The following is an 18,926-nucleotide window of genomic DNA, read 5'->3' on the forward strand; positions in this document are numbered from 1 at the left end:
AATGATCTACAGAGCTTATTGAGGAAAATGCACATGTCTATAAAACAGGAGAGGAGAAGGAGAGCGTGTGACAAGATAATGAGGGAGGAGAGGTTAGAGAGTTTAACACCGTCAGTGTTGATGCAGTACTTCATACAGGGATCTATAATATAATGAGGGAGGAGAGTTTAACACCGTCAGTGTTGATGCAGTACTTCATACAGGGATCTATAATATAATGAGGGAGGAGAGTTTAACACCGTCAGTGTTGATGCAGTACTTCATACAGGGATCTATAATATAATGAGGGAGGAGAGTTTAACACCGTCAGTGTTGTTTCAGTACTTCATACAGGGATCTATAATATAATGGGGGAGGAGAGTAACACCGTCAGTGTTGATATAGTACTTCATACAGGGATCTATAATATAATGGGGGAGGAGAGTAACACCGTCAGTGTTGATATAGTACTTCATACAGGGATCTATAATATAATGAGGGAGGAGAGTTTAACACCGTCAGTGTTGTTTCAGTACTTCATACAGGGATCTATAATATAATGAGGGAGGAGAGTTTAACACCGTCAGTGTTATAGTACTTCATACAGGGATCTATAATATAATGAGGGAGGAGAGTAACACCGTCAGTGTTATAGTACTTCATACAGGGATCTATAATATAATGAGGGAGGAGAGTTTAACACCGTCAGTGTTGATGCAGTACTTCATACAGGGATCTATAATATGAGGGAGGAGAGTTTAACACCGTCAGTGTTATAGTACTTCATACAGGGATCTATAATATAATGAGGGAGGAGAGTTTAACACCGTCAATGTTGTTGCAGTACTTCATACAGGGATCTATAATATAATGAGGTTAGAGAGTTTAACACTGTCAGTGTTGTTTTAGTACTTCATACAGGGATCTATAATATAATGGGGGAGGAGAGTTTAACACCGTCAGTGTTGATATAGTACTTCATACAGGGATCTATAATATAATGGGGGAGGAGAGTTTAACACCGTCAGTGTTGTTGCAGTACTTCATACAGGGATCTATAATATAATGAGGGAGGAGAGTTTAACACCGTCAGTGTTGATGCAGTACTTCATACAGGGATCTATAATATAATGAGGGAGGAGAGTTTAACACCGTCAGTGTTGATATAGTACTTCATACAGGGATCTATAATATAATGAGGGAGGAGAGTTTAACACCGTCAGTGTTGATATAGTACTTCATACAGGGATCTATAATATAATGAGGGAGGAGAGTAACACCGTCAGTGTTATAGTACTTCATACAGGGATCTATAATATAATGGGGGAGGAGAGTTTAACACTGTCAGTGTTGATGTAGTACTTCGTACAGGGATCTATAATATAATGGGGGAGGAGAGTTTAACACTGTCAGTGTTGTTGCAGTACTTCATACAGGGATCTATAATATAATGGGGGAGGAGAGTTTAACACTGTCAGTGTTGATGCAGTACTTCATACAGGGATCTATAATATAATGATGGAGGAGAGTTTAACACCATCAGTGTTGATGTAGTACTTCGTACAGGGATCTATAATATAATGGGGGAGGAGAGTAACACCGTCAGTGTTATAGTACTTCATACAGGGATCTATAATATAATGGGGGAGGAGAGTAACACCGTCAGTGTTATAGTACTTCATACAGGGATCTATAATATAATGAGGGAGGAGAGTTTAACACCGTCAGTGTTGTTTCAGTACTTCATACAGGGATCTATAATATAATGAGGGAGGAGAGTTTAACACCGTCAGTGTTGATGCAGTACTTCATACAGGGATCTATAATATAATGAGGGAGGAGAGTTTAACACCGTCAGTGTTGATGCAGTACTTCATACAGGGATCTATAATATGAGGGAGGAGAGTTTAACACCGTCAGTGTTATAGTACTTCATACAGGGATCTATAATATAATGAGGGAGGAGAGTTTAACACCGTCAATGTTGTTGCAGTACTTCATACAGGGATCTATAATATAATGAGGGAGGAGAGTTTAACACCGTCAGTGTTGATATAGTACTTCATACAGGGATCTATAATATGAGGGAGGAGAGTTTAACACCGTCAGTGTTGTTTCAGTACTTCATACAGGGATCTATAATATAATGAGGGAGGAGAGTTTAACACCGTCAGTGTTGATATAGTACTTCATACAGGGATCTATAATATGAGGGAGGAGAGTTTAACACCGTCAGTGTTATAGTACTTCATACAGGGATCTATAATATAATGAGGGAGGAGAGTTTAACACCGTCAATGTTGTTGCAGTACTTCATACAGGGATCTATAATATAATGAGGGAGGAGAGTTTAACACCGTCAGTGTTGATGCAGTACTTAATACAGGGATCTATAATATAATGGGGGAGGAGAGTAACACCGTCAGTGTTATAGTACTTCATACAGGGATCTATAATATAATGATGGAGGAGAGTTTGACACTGTCAGTGTTGATGCAGTACTTCATACAGGGATCTATAATATAATGAGGTTAGAGAGTTTAACACCGTCAGTGTTGATATAGTACTTCATACAGGGATCTATAATATAATGGGGGAGGAGAGTTTAACACTGTCAGTGTTATAGTACTTCATACAGGGATCTATAATATAATGATGGAGGAGAGTTTAACACCGTCAGTGTTATAGTACTTCATACAGGGATCTATAATATAATGAGGGAGGAGAGTTTAACACTGTCAGTGTTGATGCAGTACTTCATACAGGGATCTATAATATAATGATGGAGGAGAGTTTAACACCATCAGTGTTGATGTAGTACTTCGTACAGGGATCTATAATATAATGATGGAGGAGAGTTTAACACCGTCAGTGTTGTTTCAGTACTTCATACAGGGATCTATAATATAATGAGGGAGGAGAGTAACACCGTCAGTGTTATAGTATTTCATACAGGGATCTATAATATAATGAGGGAGGAGAGTTTAACACCGTCAGTGTTGATGCAGTACTTCATACAGGGATCTATAATATGAGGGAGGAGAGTTTAACACCATCAGTGTTGATGCAATACTTCATACAGGGATCTATAATATGAGGGAGGAGAGTTTAACACCATCAGTGTTGATGCAGTACTTCATACAGGGATCTATAATATAATGAGGGAGGAGAGTTTAACACTGTCAGTGTTATAGTACTTTATACAGGGATCTATAATATAATGAGGGAGGAGAGTTTAACACCGTCAGTGTTATAGTACTTCATACAGGGATCTATAATATAATGAGGGAGGAGAGTTTAACACCGTCAGTGTTATAGTACTTTATACAGGGATCTATAATATAATGAGGGAGGAGAGTTTAACACCGTCAGTGTTATAGTACTTTATACAGGGATCTATAATATAATGAGGGAGGAGAGTTTAACACCGTCAGTGTTGTTTCAGTACTTCATACAGGGATCTATAATATAATGAGGGAGGAGAGTTTAACACTGTCAGTGTTGATGCAGTACTTCATACAGGGATCTATAATATAATGATGGAGGAGAGTTTAACACCATCAGTGTTGATGTAGTACTTCGTACAGGGATCTATAATATAATGATGGAGGAGAGTTTAACACCGTCAGTGTTGTTTCAGTACTTCATACAGGGATCTATAATATAATGAGGGAGGAGAGTAACACCGTCAGTGTTATAGTATTTCATACAGGGATCTATAATATAATGAGGGAGGAGAGTTTAACACCGTCAGTGTTGATGCAGTACTTCATACAGGGATCTATAATATGAGGGAGGAGAGTTTAACACCATCAGTGTTGATGCAGTACTTCATACAGGGATCTATAATATGAGGGAGGAGAGTTTAACACCATCAGTGTTGATGCAGTACTTCATACAGGGATCTATAATATAATGAGGGAGGAGAGTTTAACACTGTCAGTGTTATAGTACTTTATACAGGGATCTATAATATAATGAGGGAGGAGAGTTTAACACCGTCAGTGTTATAGTACTTCATACAGGGATCTATAATATAATGAGGGAGGAGAGTTTAACACCGTCAGTGTTATAGTACTTTATACAGGGATCTATAATATAATGAGGGAGGAGAGTTTAACACCGTCAGTGTTATAGTACTTCATACAGGGATCTATAATATAATGAGGGAGGAGAGTTTAACACTGTCAGTGTTGATGCAGTACTTCATACAGGGATCTATAATATAATGATGGAGGAGAGTTTAACACCATCAGTGTTGATGTAGTACTTCGTACAGGGATCTATAATATAATGATGGAGGAGAGTTTAACACCGTCAGTGTTGTTTCAGTACTTCATACAGGGATCTATAATATAATGAGGGAGGAGAGTAACACCGTCAGTGTTATAGTATTTCATACAGGGATCTATAATATAATGAGGGAGGAGAGTTTAACACCGTCAGTGTTGATGCAGTACTTCATACAGGGATCTATAATATGAGGGAGGAGAGTTTAACACCATCAGTGTTGATGCAGTACTTCATACAGGGATCTATAATATGAGGGAGGAGAGTTTAACACCATCAGTGTTGATGCAGTACTTCATACAGGGATCTATAATATAATGAGGGAGGAGAGTTTAACACTGTCAGTGTTATAGTACTTTATACAGGGATCTATAATATAATGAGGGAGGAGAGTTTAACACCGTCAGTGTTATAGTACTTCATACAGGGATCTATAATATAATGAGGGAGGAGAGTTTAACACCGTCAGTGTTATAGTACTTTATACAGGGATCTATAATATAATGAGGGAGGAGAGTTTAACACCGTCAGTGTTATAGTACTTTATACAGGGATCTATAATATAATGAGGGAGGAGAGTTTAACACCGTCAGTGTTGTTTCAGTACTTCATACAGGGATCTATAATATAATGAGGGAGGAGAGTTTAACACTGTCAGTGTTGATGCAGTACTTCATACAGGGATCTATAATATAATGAGGGAGGAGAGTTTAACACTGTCAGTGTTGATGCAGTACTTCATACAGGGATCTATAATATAATGAGGGAGGAGAGTTTAACACCGTCAGTGTTGATGCAGTACTTCGTACAGGGATCTATAATATAATGAGGGAGGAGAGTTTAACACCATCAGTGTTGATGCAGTACTTCATACAGGGATCTATAATATAATGAGGGAGGAGAGTTTAACACCATCAGTGTTGATGTAGTACTTCATACAGGGATCTATAATATAATGAGGAGAGTTTAACACCATCAGTGTTGATGCAGTACTTCATACAGGGATCTATAATATAATGAGGAGAGTTTAACACCATCAGTGTTGATGCAGTACTTCATACAGGGATCTATAATATAATGAGGAGAGTTTAACACCATCAGTGTTGATATAGTACTTCATACAGGGATCTATAATACCTCTCCACTGGAAGACGTTTTGAAGGAAAATCTTACAGGGAAATTATATTACAAAACACAGACTAGTCTGCCTGCCGTACTGTTTCATCAGTATTTAATCTGGATCTACTAGTCTGCCTGCCGTACTGTTTCATCAGTATTTAATCTGAATCTACTAGTCTGCCTGCCGTATTGTTTCATCAGTATTTAATCTGAATCTACTAGTCTGCCTGTCGTATCAGTATTTAATCTGAATCTACTAGTCTGCCTGTCGTACTGTTTCATCAGTATTTAATCTGGTTCTACTAGTCTGCCTGCCGTACTGTTTCATCAGTATTTAATCTGAATCTACTAGTCTGCCTGCCGTACTGTTTCATCAGTATTTAATCTGAATCTACTAGTCTGCCTGTCGTACTGTTTCATCAGTATTTAATCTGAATCTACTAGTCTGCCTGCCGTATTGTTTCATCAGTATTTAATCTGAATCTACTAGTCTGCCTGTCGTATCAGTATTTAATCTGAATCTACTAGTCTGCCTGCCGTACTGTTTCATCAGTATTTAATCTGGTTCTACTAGTCTGCCTGCCGTACTGTTTCATCAGTATTTACTTACGGGTGGTCCCGGGAATCGAACCTACAATCCTGGCGTCGCAAGCATGATGCTCTACCGACTGAGCTACAGAAGACCGGAGTCATGTCTGTGTGATTTCTAATCCTCTTCCTTGTCTTTGTGTCTGTCCAGGAAAAGCTGAAGGACGGCATCAGTACCAAGGACCAGGAGATCAAAGACTACCAATATAGTATGTACCATGGGCAACATACACACACACACACACACACACACACACTTTCCATTACAAAAGACAGCAAAAGGTGTCCTTCCATCAATCCATTTTTTTAAATTAAAGTTTTCGTTTGACTCTCCATGGCAACCAGCCAGCCAATCCAGGAAGGGAAACCATTCATCATGTTGCTTTTAAGTGTTGGATCCTTTTATCTTATCCTCTCTGTGAAACCTGGTACACGTGTATATACTGGCTGGGTATATACTGGGGTATACTGGCTGGGTATATACTGGCTGGGTGTATACTGGCTGGGTATATACTGACTGGGTATGTACTGGGTATACTGGTTGGGTATATACTGACTGGGTATATACTGACTGGGTATATACTGACTGGGTATGTACTGGGTATACTGGCTGGGTGTATACTGGCTGGGTGTATACTGGCTGGGTGTATACTGGCTGGGTGTATACTGGCTGGGTGTATACTGGCTGGGTATATACTGGCTGGGTGTATACTGGCTGGGTGTATACTGGCTGGGTATATACTGGCTGGTGTATACTGGCTGGGTGTATACTGGCTGGGTATATACTGGCTGGTGTATACTGGCTGGGTGTATACTGGCTGGGCATATACTGGCTGGGTATATACTGGCTGGGTATATACTGGCTGGGTGTATACTGGCTGGGTATATACTGGCTAGGTATATACTGGCTGGGTGTATACTGGCTGGGTGTATACTGACTGGGTATATAGTGGCTGGGTATATAGTGGCTGGGTATATAGTAGCTGGGTATACTGGCTGGGTATATACTGACTGGGTATATACTGGGTATACTGGTTGGGTATATACTGACTGGGTATATACTGGCTGGGTATATACTGACTGGGTATGTACTGGGTATACTGGTTGGGTATATACTGACTGGGTATATACTGGCTGGGTATATACTGGGTATACTGGTTGGGTATATACTGACTGGGTATATACTGACTGGGTATATACTGGGTATACTGGTTGGGTATATACTGGCTGGGTATATACTGGCTGGGTTAATACTGGCTGGTTAATACTGGCTGGGTATATACTGGGTATACTGGCTGGGTATATACTGGCTGGGTATATACTGGGTATATACTGGCTGGGTATATACTGGCTGGGTATATACTGGCTGGGTATATACTGTTTGGGTATATACTGACTGGGTATACTGGCTGGGTGTATACTGGCTGGGTGTATACTGGCTGGGTATATAGTGGCTGGGTATATACTGGCTGGGTGTATACTGGTTGGGTGTATACTGGCTGGGTGTATACTGGCTGGGTGTATACTGACTGGGTATATAGTGGCTGGGTATATACTGGCTGGGTATATACTGACTGAGTATATACTGGGTATACTGGTTGGGTATATACTGACTGGGTATATACTGGCTGGGTATATACTGACTGGGTATATACTGGGTATACTGGTTGGGTATATACTGACTGGGTATATACTGGCTGGGTATATACTGACTGGGTATATACTGGGTATACTGGTTGGGTATATACTGGCTGGGTATATACTGACTGGGTATATACTGGGTATACTGGTTGGGTATATACTGGCTGGGTATATACTGGCTGGGTTAATACTGGCTGGGTTAATACTGGCTGGGTTAATACTGGCTGGGTATATACTGGGTATACTGGCTGGGTATATACTGGCTGGGTATATACTGGCTGGGTATATACTGACTGGGTATACTGGTTGTGTATATACTGACTGGGTATATACTGGTTGGGTATATACTGGCTGGGTATATACTGTTGGGGTATATACTGACTGGGTTTATACTGGTTGGGTATATACTGACTGGGTATATACTGGTTGGGTATATACTGACTGGGTATTTCCTGGTTGGGTATACTGGCTGGGTGTATACTGGCTGGGTGTATACTGGCTGGGTATATACTGGGTATACTGGCTGGCTATATACTGGCTGGGTATACTGGCTGGGTGTATACTGGCTGGGTATATACTGGTTGGGTGTATACTGACTGGGTGTATACTGGTTGGGTGTGTATACTGACTGGGTGTATACTGGCTGGGTGTATACTGGCTGGGTGTATACTGGCTGGGTGTATACTGGCTGGGTGTATACTGACTGGGTGTATACTGACTGGGTGTATACTGGTTGGGTGTATACTGGTTGGGTGTGTATACTGGCCTATATTGTCCTCTGTCTTCCCAACCTTCTAAAGATGAGGAAACCCTGTCTGTCTCTGAACGTCTTGGTTGGGTCTGTTACTGTTCTCTCCGTCTGTCTGTCTCTGAACGTCCAGTGACTGTCTCTGAACGTCCAGTGACTGTCTCTGAACGTCCAGTGACTGTCTCTGAACGTCTTGGGACTGTCTCTGAACGTCTTGTGACTGTCTGTCTCTGAACGTCTTGTGACTGTCTGACTGTCTCTGAACGTCCTGTGACTGTCTCTGAACGTCTTGGGACTGTCTCTGAACGTCTTGTGACTGGCTGTCTCTGAACGCCTTGTGACTGTCTGTCTCTGAACGTCCTGGGACGCTGTCTCTGAACGTCTTGGGACTGTCTGTTACTGTTTTCTCCGTCTGTCTGTCTCTGAAAGTCCTGTGACTGTCTCTGAACGTCTTGTGACTGTCTGTCTCTGAACGTCCTGGGACTGTCTGTCTCTGAACGTCTTGTGACTGTCTGTTACTGAACGTCTTGTGACTGTCTGTCTCTGAACGTCTTGTGACTGTCTGTTACTGAACGTCTTGTGACTGTCTGTCTCTGAACGCCCTGTGACTGTCTGTCTCTGAACGCCCTGTGACTGTCTGTCTCTGAACGTCTTGGGACTGTCTGTCTGTCTCTGAACGTCTTGGGACTGTCTGTCTGTCTCTGAACGTCTTGGGACTGTCTGTCTGTCTCTGAACGTCTTGTGACTGTCTGTCTGTCTCTGAACGTCCTGTGACTGTCTGTCTGTCTCTGAACGTCTTGTGACTGTCTATCTGTCTCTGAACGTCTTGGGACTGTCTTTCTCTGACCGTCTTGTGACTGTCTGTCTGTCTCTGACCGTCTTGTGACTGTCTGTCTCTGTTCTCTCCGTCTGTCTGTCTCTGAACGTCTTGGGTCTGTCTGTCTCTGAACGTCTTGGGACTGTCTGTCTCTGACCGTCTTGGGTCTGTCTGTCTCTGAACGTCTTGGGACTGTCTGTCTCTGACCGTCTTGGGACTGTCTGTCTCTGACCGTCTTGGGACTGTCTGTCTCTGACCGTCTTGGGACTGTCTGTCTCTGACCGTCTTGGGACTGTCTGTCTCTGAACGTCTTGGGACTGTCTGTCTCTGTTCTCTCCGTCTGTCTGTCTCTGAATGTCTTGTGACTGTCTGTCTCTGAACGTCCTGTGACTGTCTGTTTCTAGGATTGAGGTGAATGCTAATCCTGAATTAAGAAGCACTTTCATTAGAGAATCTCCAACGAGCACGGTGTCTAGTCCAACCAACCCTAGATGTTGGAGGGGGGATGATCCATCAAGATGTTGGTCTCATATTAAAGTAGAATTCATAGGATGTTCTCTCTCTCTCTCTCCGTGCAGTTTTCAAACCCATCTTTGCCTCTGCTAAAATGGTAATGAACCCGAGTGCTGAGATTGAGCTGACGTCTCCCAAAACCACCCTGTACCTGGAGGTTCAGAATGTAGCGGTAGAGATGACCAAACCACAGGTACGAACACGCACACACACACACACACACACACACACACACACACACACACACACACACACACACACACACACACACACACACACACACACACACACACACACACACACAACACACACACACACACACACACACACACACACACGCACACACACACACACACACACGCCAATTTAGAACATAGCTGATCAAACCTTCTTGGCGTTGATTCTGCTGACTTGGAGAAGGGTTTACTTCCTGTAGTTGATAATGTGTTTGTTTTGTCCTACTAAAACCTAGTGGAATGAACTGACTGAAAGTGGCTCTGGACGCTTTGCGTCTGTTAAATTACTAAAATGTAAATGTATAATCGGCCGTGCAGACCTGACCTGGGTCAAATACATATCAAATATTTAATATGCACTTGATTTAGCTGGTTCCATGGTGTTAGATACACCAGTCTCCACACCGGTCTCCACACCAGTCTCCACACCGGTCTCCACACCGGTCTCCACACCGGTCTCCACACCGGTCTCCACACCGGTCTCCACACCGGTCTCCACACCGGTCTCCACACCCGTCTCCACACCAGTTTCCACACCCGTCTCCACACCAGTCTCCACACCAGTCTCCACACCAGTCTCCACACCAGTCTCCACACCAGTCTCCACACCAGTCTCCACACCAACAGTGAAGAGGCGACTCCGGGATGCTGGCCTTCTAGGCAGAGTTACAAAGAAAAAGCCATATCTCAGACTGGCCAATGAAAATAAAAGATTAAGACGGGCAAAAGAACACAGACACTGGACAGAGGAACTCTGCCTAGAAGGCCAGCATCCCGGAGTCGCCTCTTCACTGTTGACGTTGAGACTGGTGTTACTATTTAATGAAGCTGCCAGTTGAGGACTTGTGAGGCGTCTGTTTAGAGTCTACAGACTGATATCATGTTGTCTCTTCCTGTTCAGTACCTAACCACGGTGGACCTGCTACAGTCTATAGACTGATATCATGTTGTCTCTTCCTGTTCAGTACCTAACCATGGTGGACCTGCTACAGTCTATAGACTGGTACCTAACCATGGTGGACCTGCTACAGTCTATAGACTGGTACCTAACCATGGTGGACCTGCTACAGTCTATAGACTGATATCATGTTGTCTCTTCCTGTTCAGTACCTAACCACGGTGGACCTGCTACAGTCTATAGACTGATATCATGTTGTCTCTTCCTGTTCAGTACCTAACCATGGTGGACCTGCTACAGTCTATAGACTGGTACCTAACCATGGTGGACCTGCTACAGTCTATAGACTGGTACCTAACCATGGTGGACCTGCTACAGTCTATAGACTGATATCATGTTGTCTCTTCCTGTTCAGTACCTAACCATGGTGGACCTGCTACAGTCTATAGACTGATATCATGTTGTCTCTTCCTGTTCAGTACCTAACCATGGTGGACCTGCTACAGTCTATAGACTGATATAATGTTGTCTCTTCCTGTTCAGTACCTAACCATGGTGGACCTGCTACAGTCTATAGACTGGTACCTAACCATGGTGGACCTGCTACAGTCTATAGACTGGTACCTAACCATGGTGGACCTGCTACAGTCTATAGACTGGTACCTAACCATGGTGGACCTGCTACAGTCTATAGACTGGTACCTAACCACGGTGGACCTGCTACAGTCTACAGACTGATATCATGTTGTCTCTACCTGTTCAGTACCTAACCATGGTGGACCTGCTACAGTCTATAGACTGGTACCTAACCATGGTGGACCTGCTACAGTCTATAGACTGATATCATGTTGTCTCTTCCTGTTCAGTACCTAACCATGGTGGACCTGCTACAGTCTATAGACTGATATCATGTTGTCTCTTCCTGTTCAGTACCTAACCATGGTGGACCTGCTACAGTCTATAGACTGATATCATGTTGTCTCTTCCTGTTCAGTACCTAACCATGGTGGACCTGCTACAGTCTATAGACTGGTACCTAACCATGGTGGACCTGCTACAGTCTATAGACTGGTATCATGTTGTCTCTTCCTGTTCAGTACCTCACCATGGTGGACCTGCTACAGTCTATAGACTGATATCATGTTGTCTCTCCCTGTTCAGTACCTAACCATGGTGGACCTGCTACAGTCTATAGACTGATATCATGTTGTCTCTTCCTGTTCAGTACCTAACCACGGTGGACCTGCTACAGTCTATAGACTGGTACCTAACCATGGTGGACCTGCTACAGTCTATAGACTGATATCATGTTGTCTCTTCCTGTTCAGTACCTAACCATGGTGGACCTGCTACAGTCTATAGACTGGTACCTAACCATGGTGGACCTGCTACAGTCTATAGACTGATATCATGTAGTCTCTTCCTGTTCAGTACCTAACCATGGTGGACCTGCTACAGTCTATAGACTGATATCATGTTGTCTCTTCCTGTTCAGTACCTAACCATGGTGGACCTGCTACAGTCTATAGACTGGTACCTAACCATGGTGGACCTGCTACAGTCTATAGACTGATATCATGTTGTCTCTTCCTGTTCAGTACCTAACCATGGTGGACCTGCTACAGTCTATAGACTGCATGGTGAAGAATGGACCCTACAGGAAGTTCAGACCTGAAGTACCTGTTCACACAAATGCCAAGCACTGGTAAGTCAACCAGCCAGCCAGTCAACCAGCCAGTCAACCAGCCAGTCAACCAGCCAGTCAACCAGCCAGTCAACCAGCCAGTCAACCAGCCAGTCAACCAGCCAGTCAACCAGCCAGCCAGCCAGTCAACCAGCCAGCCAGTCAACCAGCCAGCCAGTCAACCAGCCAGCCAGTCAACCAGCCAGTCAGTGAACCAGCCAGTCAGTGAACCAGCCAGTCAGTGAACCAGCCAGTCAGTGAACCAGCCAGTCAGTGAACCAGCCAGTCAGTGAACCAGCCAGTCAGTCAACCAGCCAGTCAGTGAACCAGCCAGTCAGTCAACCAGCCAGTCAGTCAACCAGCCAGTCAGTCAACCAGCCAGTCAGTCAACCAGCCAGTCAGTCAACCAGCCAGTCAGTCAACCAACCAGCCAGCCAGCCAGTCAACCCGCCAGTCAACCCGCCAGTCAACCCACCAGTCAACCCGCCAGTCAACCCGCCAGTCAACCAGCCCGTCAGGCAGCCAGTCAACCAGCCAGTCAGTCAGTCAATCAGTCAACCAGCCAGCCAGCCAGCCAGCCAGTCAACCAGCCAGCCATCCAGTCAGCCAACCAGTCAGCCAGCCAGTCAGTCAGCCAACCAGTCAGCCAGCCAGTCAGTCAGCCAACCAGTCAGCCAACCAGTCAGCCAGCCAGCCAGCCAGTCAGTCAGTCAACCAGTCAGCCAGCCAGCCAGTCAGTCACCAGCCAGCCAACCAGCCAGCCAACCAGTCACCACTCCATACATTCTAATGAGCAGTACTAGTCAATGTTGTTCATGGTATCTGTTTATCAGGATGGGGTCAACACAATTTGAACTTTTTAAATATTTTTAGTTGTTGTTGAAAAATCCATAATTGAGGGGTGTGTACCTGCGGACATGTTGTTAGGATATTGTTGTGTCGGGAGTTTCACCGAGTGTTATTTTTAAACTTCGGGTTGAGGTTTTATTATACGGGGACACAATGCCCATTGATCAACATCTCAGCACCTTAACTACGGTGTGACGGTGTTTCCAGGTGGAAGTACAGTATGAACAGCACCTTAACTACGGTGTTTCCAGGTGGAAGTACAGTATGAACAGCACCTTAACTACGGTGTTTCCAGGTGGAAGTACAGTATGAACAGCACCTTAACTACGGTGTGACGGTGTTTCCAGGTGGAAGTACAGTATGAACAGCACCTTAACTACAGTGTGACGGTGTTTCCAGGTGGAAGTACAGTATGAACAGCACCTTAACTACGGTGTGACGGTGTTTCCAGGGGGAAGTACAGTATGAACAGCACCTTAACTACAGTGTGACGGTGTTTCCAGGGGGAAGTACAGTATGAACAGCACCTTAACTACGGTGTGACGGTGTTTCCAGGTGGAAGTACAGTATGAACAGCACCTTAACTACGGTGTTTCCAGGTGGAAGTACAGTATGAACAGCACCTTAACTACGGTGTGACGGTGTTTCCAGGGGGAAGTACAGTATGAACAGCACCTTAACTACGGTGTGACGTTGTTTCCAGGCGGAAGTACAGTATGAACAGCACCTTAGCTACGGTGTGACGGTGTTTCCAGGCGGAAGTACAGTATGAACAGCACCTTAACTACGGTGTGACGGTGTTTCCAGGTGGAAGTACATTATGAACAGCACCTTAACTATGGTGTGACGGTGTTTCCAGGTGGAAGTACAGTATGAACAGCACCTTAACTACGGTGTGACGGTGTTTCCAGGTGGAAGTACAGTATGAACAGCACCTTAACTACGGTGTGACGGTGTTTCCAGGTGGAAGTACAGTATGAACAGCACCTTAACTACGGTGTGACGGTGTTCCCAGGTAGAAGTACAGTATGAACAGCACCTTAACTACGTTGTGACGGTGTTTCCAGGTGGAAGTACAGTATGAACAGCACCTTAACTACTGTGTGACGGTGTTTCCAGGTGGAAGTACAGTATGAACAGCACCTTAACTACTGTGTGACGGTGTTTCCAGGTGGAAGTACAGTATGAACAGCACCTTAACTACGGTGTGACGGTGTTTCCAGGTGGAAGTACAGTATGAACAGCACCTTAACTACGGTGTGACGGTGTTTCCAGGTGGAAGTACAGTATGAACAGCACCTTAACTACGGTGTGACGGTGTTTCCAGGTGGAAGTACAGTATGAACAGCACCTTAACTACGGTGTGGCGGTGTTTCCAGGTGGAAGTACAGTATGAACAGCACCTTAACTACGGTGTGGCGGTGTTTCCAGGTGGAAGTACAGTATGAACAGCACCTTAACTACGGTGTGGCGGTGTTTCCAGGTGGAAGTACAGTATGAACAGCACCTTAACTACGGTGTGACGGTGTTTCCAGGTGGAAGTACAGTATGAACAGCACCTTAACTACGGTGTGACGTTGTTTCCAGGTGGAAGTACAGTATGAACAGCACCTTAACTACGGTGTGACGGTTTTTCCAGGTGGAAGTACAGTATGAACAGCACCTTAACTACGGTGTGACGGTGTTTCCAGGTGGAAGTACAGTATGAACAGCACCTTAACTACGGTGTGACGGTGTTTCCAGGTGGAAGTACAGTATGAACAGCACCTTAACTACGGTGTGACGGTGTTTCCAGGTGGAAGTACAGTATGAACAGCACCTTAACTACGGTGTGACGGTGTTTCCAGGTGGAAGTACAGTATGAACAGCACCTTAACTACGGTGTGACGGTGTTTCCAGGTGGAAGTACAGTATGATCAGCACCTTAACTACGGTGTGACGGTGTTTCCAGGTGGAAGTACAGTATGAACAGCACCTTAACTACGGTGTGACGGTGTTTCCAGGTGGAAGTACAGTATGAACAGCACCTTAACTACGGTGTGGCGGTGTTTCCAGGTGGAAGTACAGTATGAACAGCACCTTAACTACGGTGTGGCGGTGTTTCCAGGTGGAAGTACAGTATGAACAGCACCTTAACTACGGTGTGGCGGTGTTTCCAGGTGGAAGTACAGTATGAACAGCACCTTAACTACGGTGTGACGGTGTTTCCAGGTGGAAGTACAGTATGAACAGCACCTTAACTACGGTGTGACGGTGTTTCCAGGTGGAAGTACAGTATGAGCAGCACCTTAACTACGGTGTTTCCAGGTGGAAGTACAGTATGAACAGCACCTTAACTACGGTGTTTCCAGGTGGAAGTACAGTATGAACAGCACCTTAACTGTAGTGTGACGGTGTTTCCAGGTGGAAGTACAGTATGAACAGCACCTTAACTACGGTGTTTCCAGGTGGAAGTACAGTATGAACAGCACCTTAACTACGGTGTTTCCAGGTGGAAGTACAGTATGAACAGCACCTTAACTACGGTGTGACGGTGTTTCCAGGTGGAAGTACAGTATGAACAGCACCTTAACTACGGTGTGACGGTGTTTCCAGGTGGAAGTACAGTATGAACAGCACCTTAACTACAGTGTGATGGTGTTTCCAGGTGGAAGTACAGTATGAACAGCACCTTAACTACTGTGTGACGGTGTTCCCAGGTGGAAGTACAGTATGAACAGCATTCTGGACGTTCACATCAGACGCTTCAACAAGATGTGGTCGTGGTCCAACATCAGGAAGCACCGCTGCACTCTGAAGGCCTACAGGGCAGCCTACAAGGCCAAACTACTCACAACGCAGGGTAAAGTCAGAGAGGACCAAGAGAAACTGATACAGGACCTGGAGAAGAGCCTGGACGTCTTCAACATCACCTTAGCCCGGCAACAAGCACAGATGGAGGTTTGTATAATATCTGTTAAACCCGTTAACCAAGAGTCATCTTCTGTATATTACTGGGTTTTTAGAAACCAGGTCAATGGGGGGTTTTGTGGAGGGTTCTCCCCATGGACCTGTGTCTGAACTGGCTCTTTCTCCCTCTTCCTGTCTCCCTCCTCCTCCTGTCTCTCTCCTCCTGTCTGTCTCCCTTTATCCTCCTCCTGTCTCCCTCCTCCTGTATACCTCCTGTCTGTCTCCCTCCTCCTCCTGTCTGTCTTCATCCTCCTCCTGTCTGTCTTCATCCTCCTCCTGTCTGTCTCCCTCCTCCTCCTGTCTGTCTCCCTCCTCCTCCTGTCGTCTCCCTCTTCCTCCTGTCTCTCTCCTCCTCTCTCCCTCCCCCTCCTGTCTCACTCCCTTCTCCTGTCTCTCTCCTCCCTCCTGTCTCCCTCCTCCCTCCTCCTCCTGTCTGTCTCCCTCCTCCTGTCTCTGTCTCTCCCTTTTGTCTATCTCTCTCCCTCCTCTCTCCCTCCTCCTGTCTCTCCCTCTTCCTCTCTCTCTCTCCCTCCTCCTCCTGTCTCTCTCTCTCTCCCTCCTCTCTCCCTCTTCCTGTCTCTCTCTCCCTCCCTCCCTCCTCTTGTCTCCCCCTTGTCTCTCTCCCTCCTCCTCCTCTCTCCCTCCCTCCTCTTGTCTCTCTCCCTCCTCCTCTCTCTCCCTCCTCCTCCTGTCTCCCTCCCCCTCCTCTCTCTCCCTCCTCCTCCTCTCTTTCTCCCTCCCTCCCTCCCCCTCCTCTCTCTCCCTCCCTCCTCTTGTCTCCCTCCCTCCTCCTCCTCTCTCTCTCCCTCCCCCTCCTCTCTCTCCCTCCTCCTCCTGTCTCCCTCCCTCCTCTCTCTCCCTCCCTCCTCCAGGTGATCCGGTCAGGGCAGAAGGTGGTAACTAAGAAGGCTGTGGCCGGACAGAAGCAGGGAGGAGGGTTTTTCAGCAGCTTCTTTGGAAGGAAGGATGGGAAGAAGAAAGAGCAGGAACAGGAAACCCAGGAGGAAGAGAGTGAGTACTCCTCCTTCACCACACACACTCACTCACTCACTCACTCACTCACTCACTATCAGGAACAGGACACCAAGGATGAGGAGAGTTAGTGGTTCATCAGTCTCCTCAAATACACAAGCTATCACCTAACCCTCAAGAGACTAACTAACAACCAGCTAACCCTCAAGAGACTAACTAACAACCAGCTAACCCTCAAGAGACTAACAACCAGCTGACCCTCAAGAGACTAACAAACTAACGACCAGCTAACCCTCAAGAGACTAACTAACATCCAGCGAACCCTCAGGAGACTAACAAACTAACAACCAGCTAACCCTCAAGAGACTAACTAACGACCAGCTAACCCAAGAGAGACTAACGACCAGCTAACCCTCAAGAGACTAACTAACGACCAGCTAACCCTCAAGAGACTAACTAACAACCAGCTAACCCTCAAGAGACTAACTAACGACCAGCTAACCCTCAAGAGACTAACTAACAACCAGCTAACCCTCAAGAGACTAACTAACGACCAGCTAACCCTCAAGAGACTAACTAACAACCAGCTTACCCTCAAGAGACTAACTAACTAACGACCAGCTAACCCTCAAGAGACTAACTAACAACCAGCTTACCCTCAAGAGACTAACTAACTAACAACCAGCTAACCCTCAAGAGGCTAACAACCAGCTAACCCTCGAGAGACTAACCAACAACCAGCTAACCCTCAAGAGACTAACTAACGACCAGCTAACCCTCAAGAGACTAACTAACAACCAGCTAACCCTCAAGAGACTAACTAACGACCAGCTAACCCTCAAGAGACTAACTAACAACCAGCTAACCCTCAAGAGACTAACTAACGACCAGCTAACCCTCAAGAGACTAACTAACAACCAGCTAACCCTCAAGAGACTAACTAACTAACGACCAGCTAACCCTCAAGAGACTAACTAACAACCAGCTTACCCTCAAGAGACTAGCTAACTAACAACCAGCTAACCCTCAAGAGACTAACTAACTAACAACCAGCTAACCCTCAAGAGGCTAACAACCAGCTAACCCTCGAGAGACTAACCAACAACCAGCTAACCCTCGAGAGACTAACCAACAACCAGCTAACCCTCAAGAGACTAACCAACAACCAGCTAACCCTCAAGAGACTAACTAACAAACTAGTCAAACTGATGTTAGATCTGCCCTCCTACTCTGAGATTCTTGATGGATCCGGGCCCTGATCGTCCTCACGTGGAACCTTGGGAACACCAGGGAACACATTGATTGGTGTTCTGTATGTTTGACCATCGTTGATTGGTGTTCTGTATGTTTGACCATCGTTGATTGGTGTTCTGTGTGTTTGACCATCGTTGATTGGTGTTCTGTATGTTTGACCATCGTTGATTGGTGTTCTGTATGTTTAACCATCGTTGATTGGTGTTATGTTTGTTTGACCATCGTTGATTGGTGTTCTGTGTGTTTGACCATCGTTGATTGGTGTTCTGTGTGTTTGACCATCGTTGATTGGTGTTCTGTGTGTTTGACCATCGTTGATTGGTGTTCTGTGTGTTTGACCATCGTTGATTGGTGTTCTGTGTGTTTGACCATCGTTGATTGGTGTTCTG

The 18,926-nt window shown here is 45.2% G+C and overlaps 1 protein-coding gene across 13 annotated transcripts in view; it reads left to right on the forward strand.

Annotated features, from left to right (window-relative positions):
- vps13c (vacuolar protein sorting 13 homolog C) overlaps window positions 1-18,926 on the forward strand; it is a 229,896-nt gene that overhangs the window by 52,508 nt on the left and 158,462 nt on the right. For all 13 annotated transcript variants that reach the window (XR_011674951.1, XM_071400446.1, XM_071400445.1 and 10 more), the window contains 5 exons: window positions 6,128-6,185; window positions 9,761-9,888; window positions 12,428-12,534; window positions 16,062-16,302; window positions 17,184-17,322. Coding sequence is in view for 12 of the 13 variants with exons in the window: in XM_071400446.1 (XP_071256547.1) it covers window positions 6,128-6,185; window positions 9,761-9,888; window positions 12,428-12,534; window positions 16,062-16,302; window positions 17,184-17,322 (673 nt within the window). In the remaining variant the exon portion in view is untranslated. The remainder of the gene's footprint in view (window positions 1-6,127; window positions 6,186-9,760; window positions 9,889-12,427; window positions 12,535-16,061; window positions 16,303-17,183; window positions 17,323-18,926) is intronic.

Source organism: Salvelinus alpinus, chromosome 5, assembly GCF_045679555.1.
Source record: "Salvelinus alpinus chromosome 5, SLU_Salpinus.1, whole genome shotgun sequence".
In the NCBI taxonomy this organism is placed as follows: domain Eukaryota; kingdom Metazoa; phylum Chordata; class Actinopteri; order Salmoniformes; family Salmonidae; genus Salvelinus; species Salvelinus alpinus.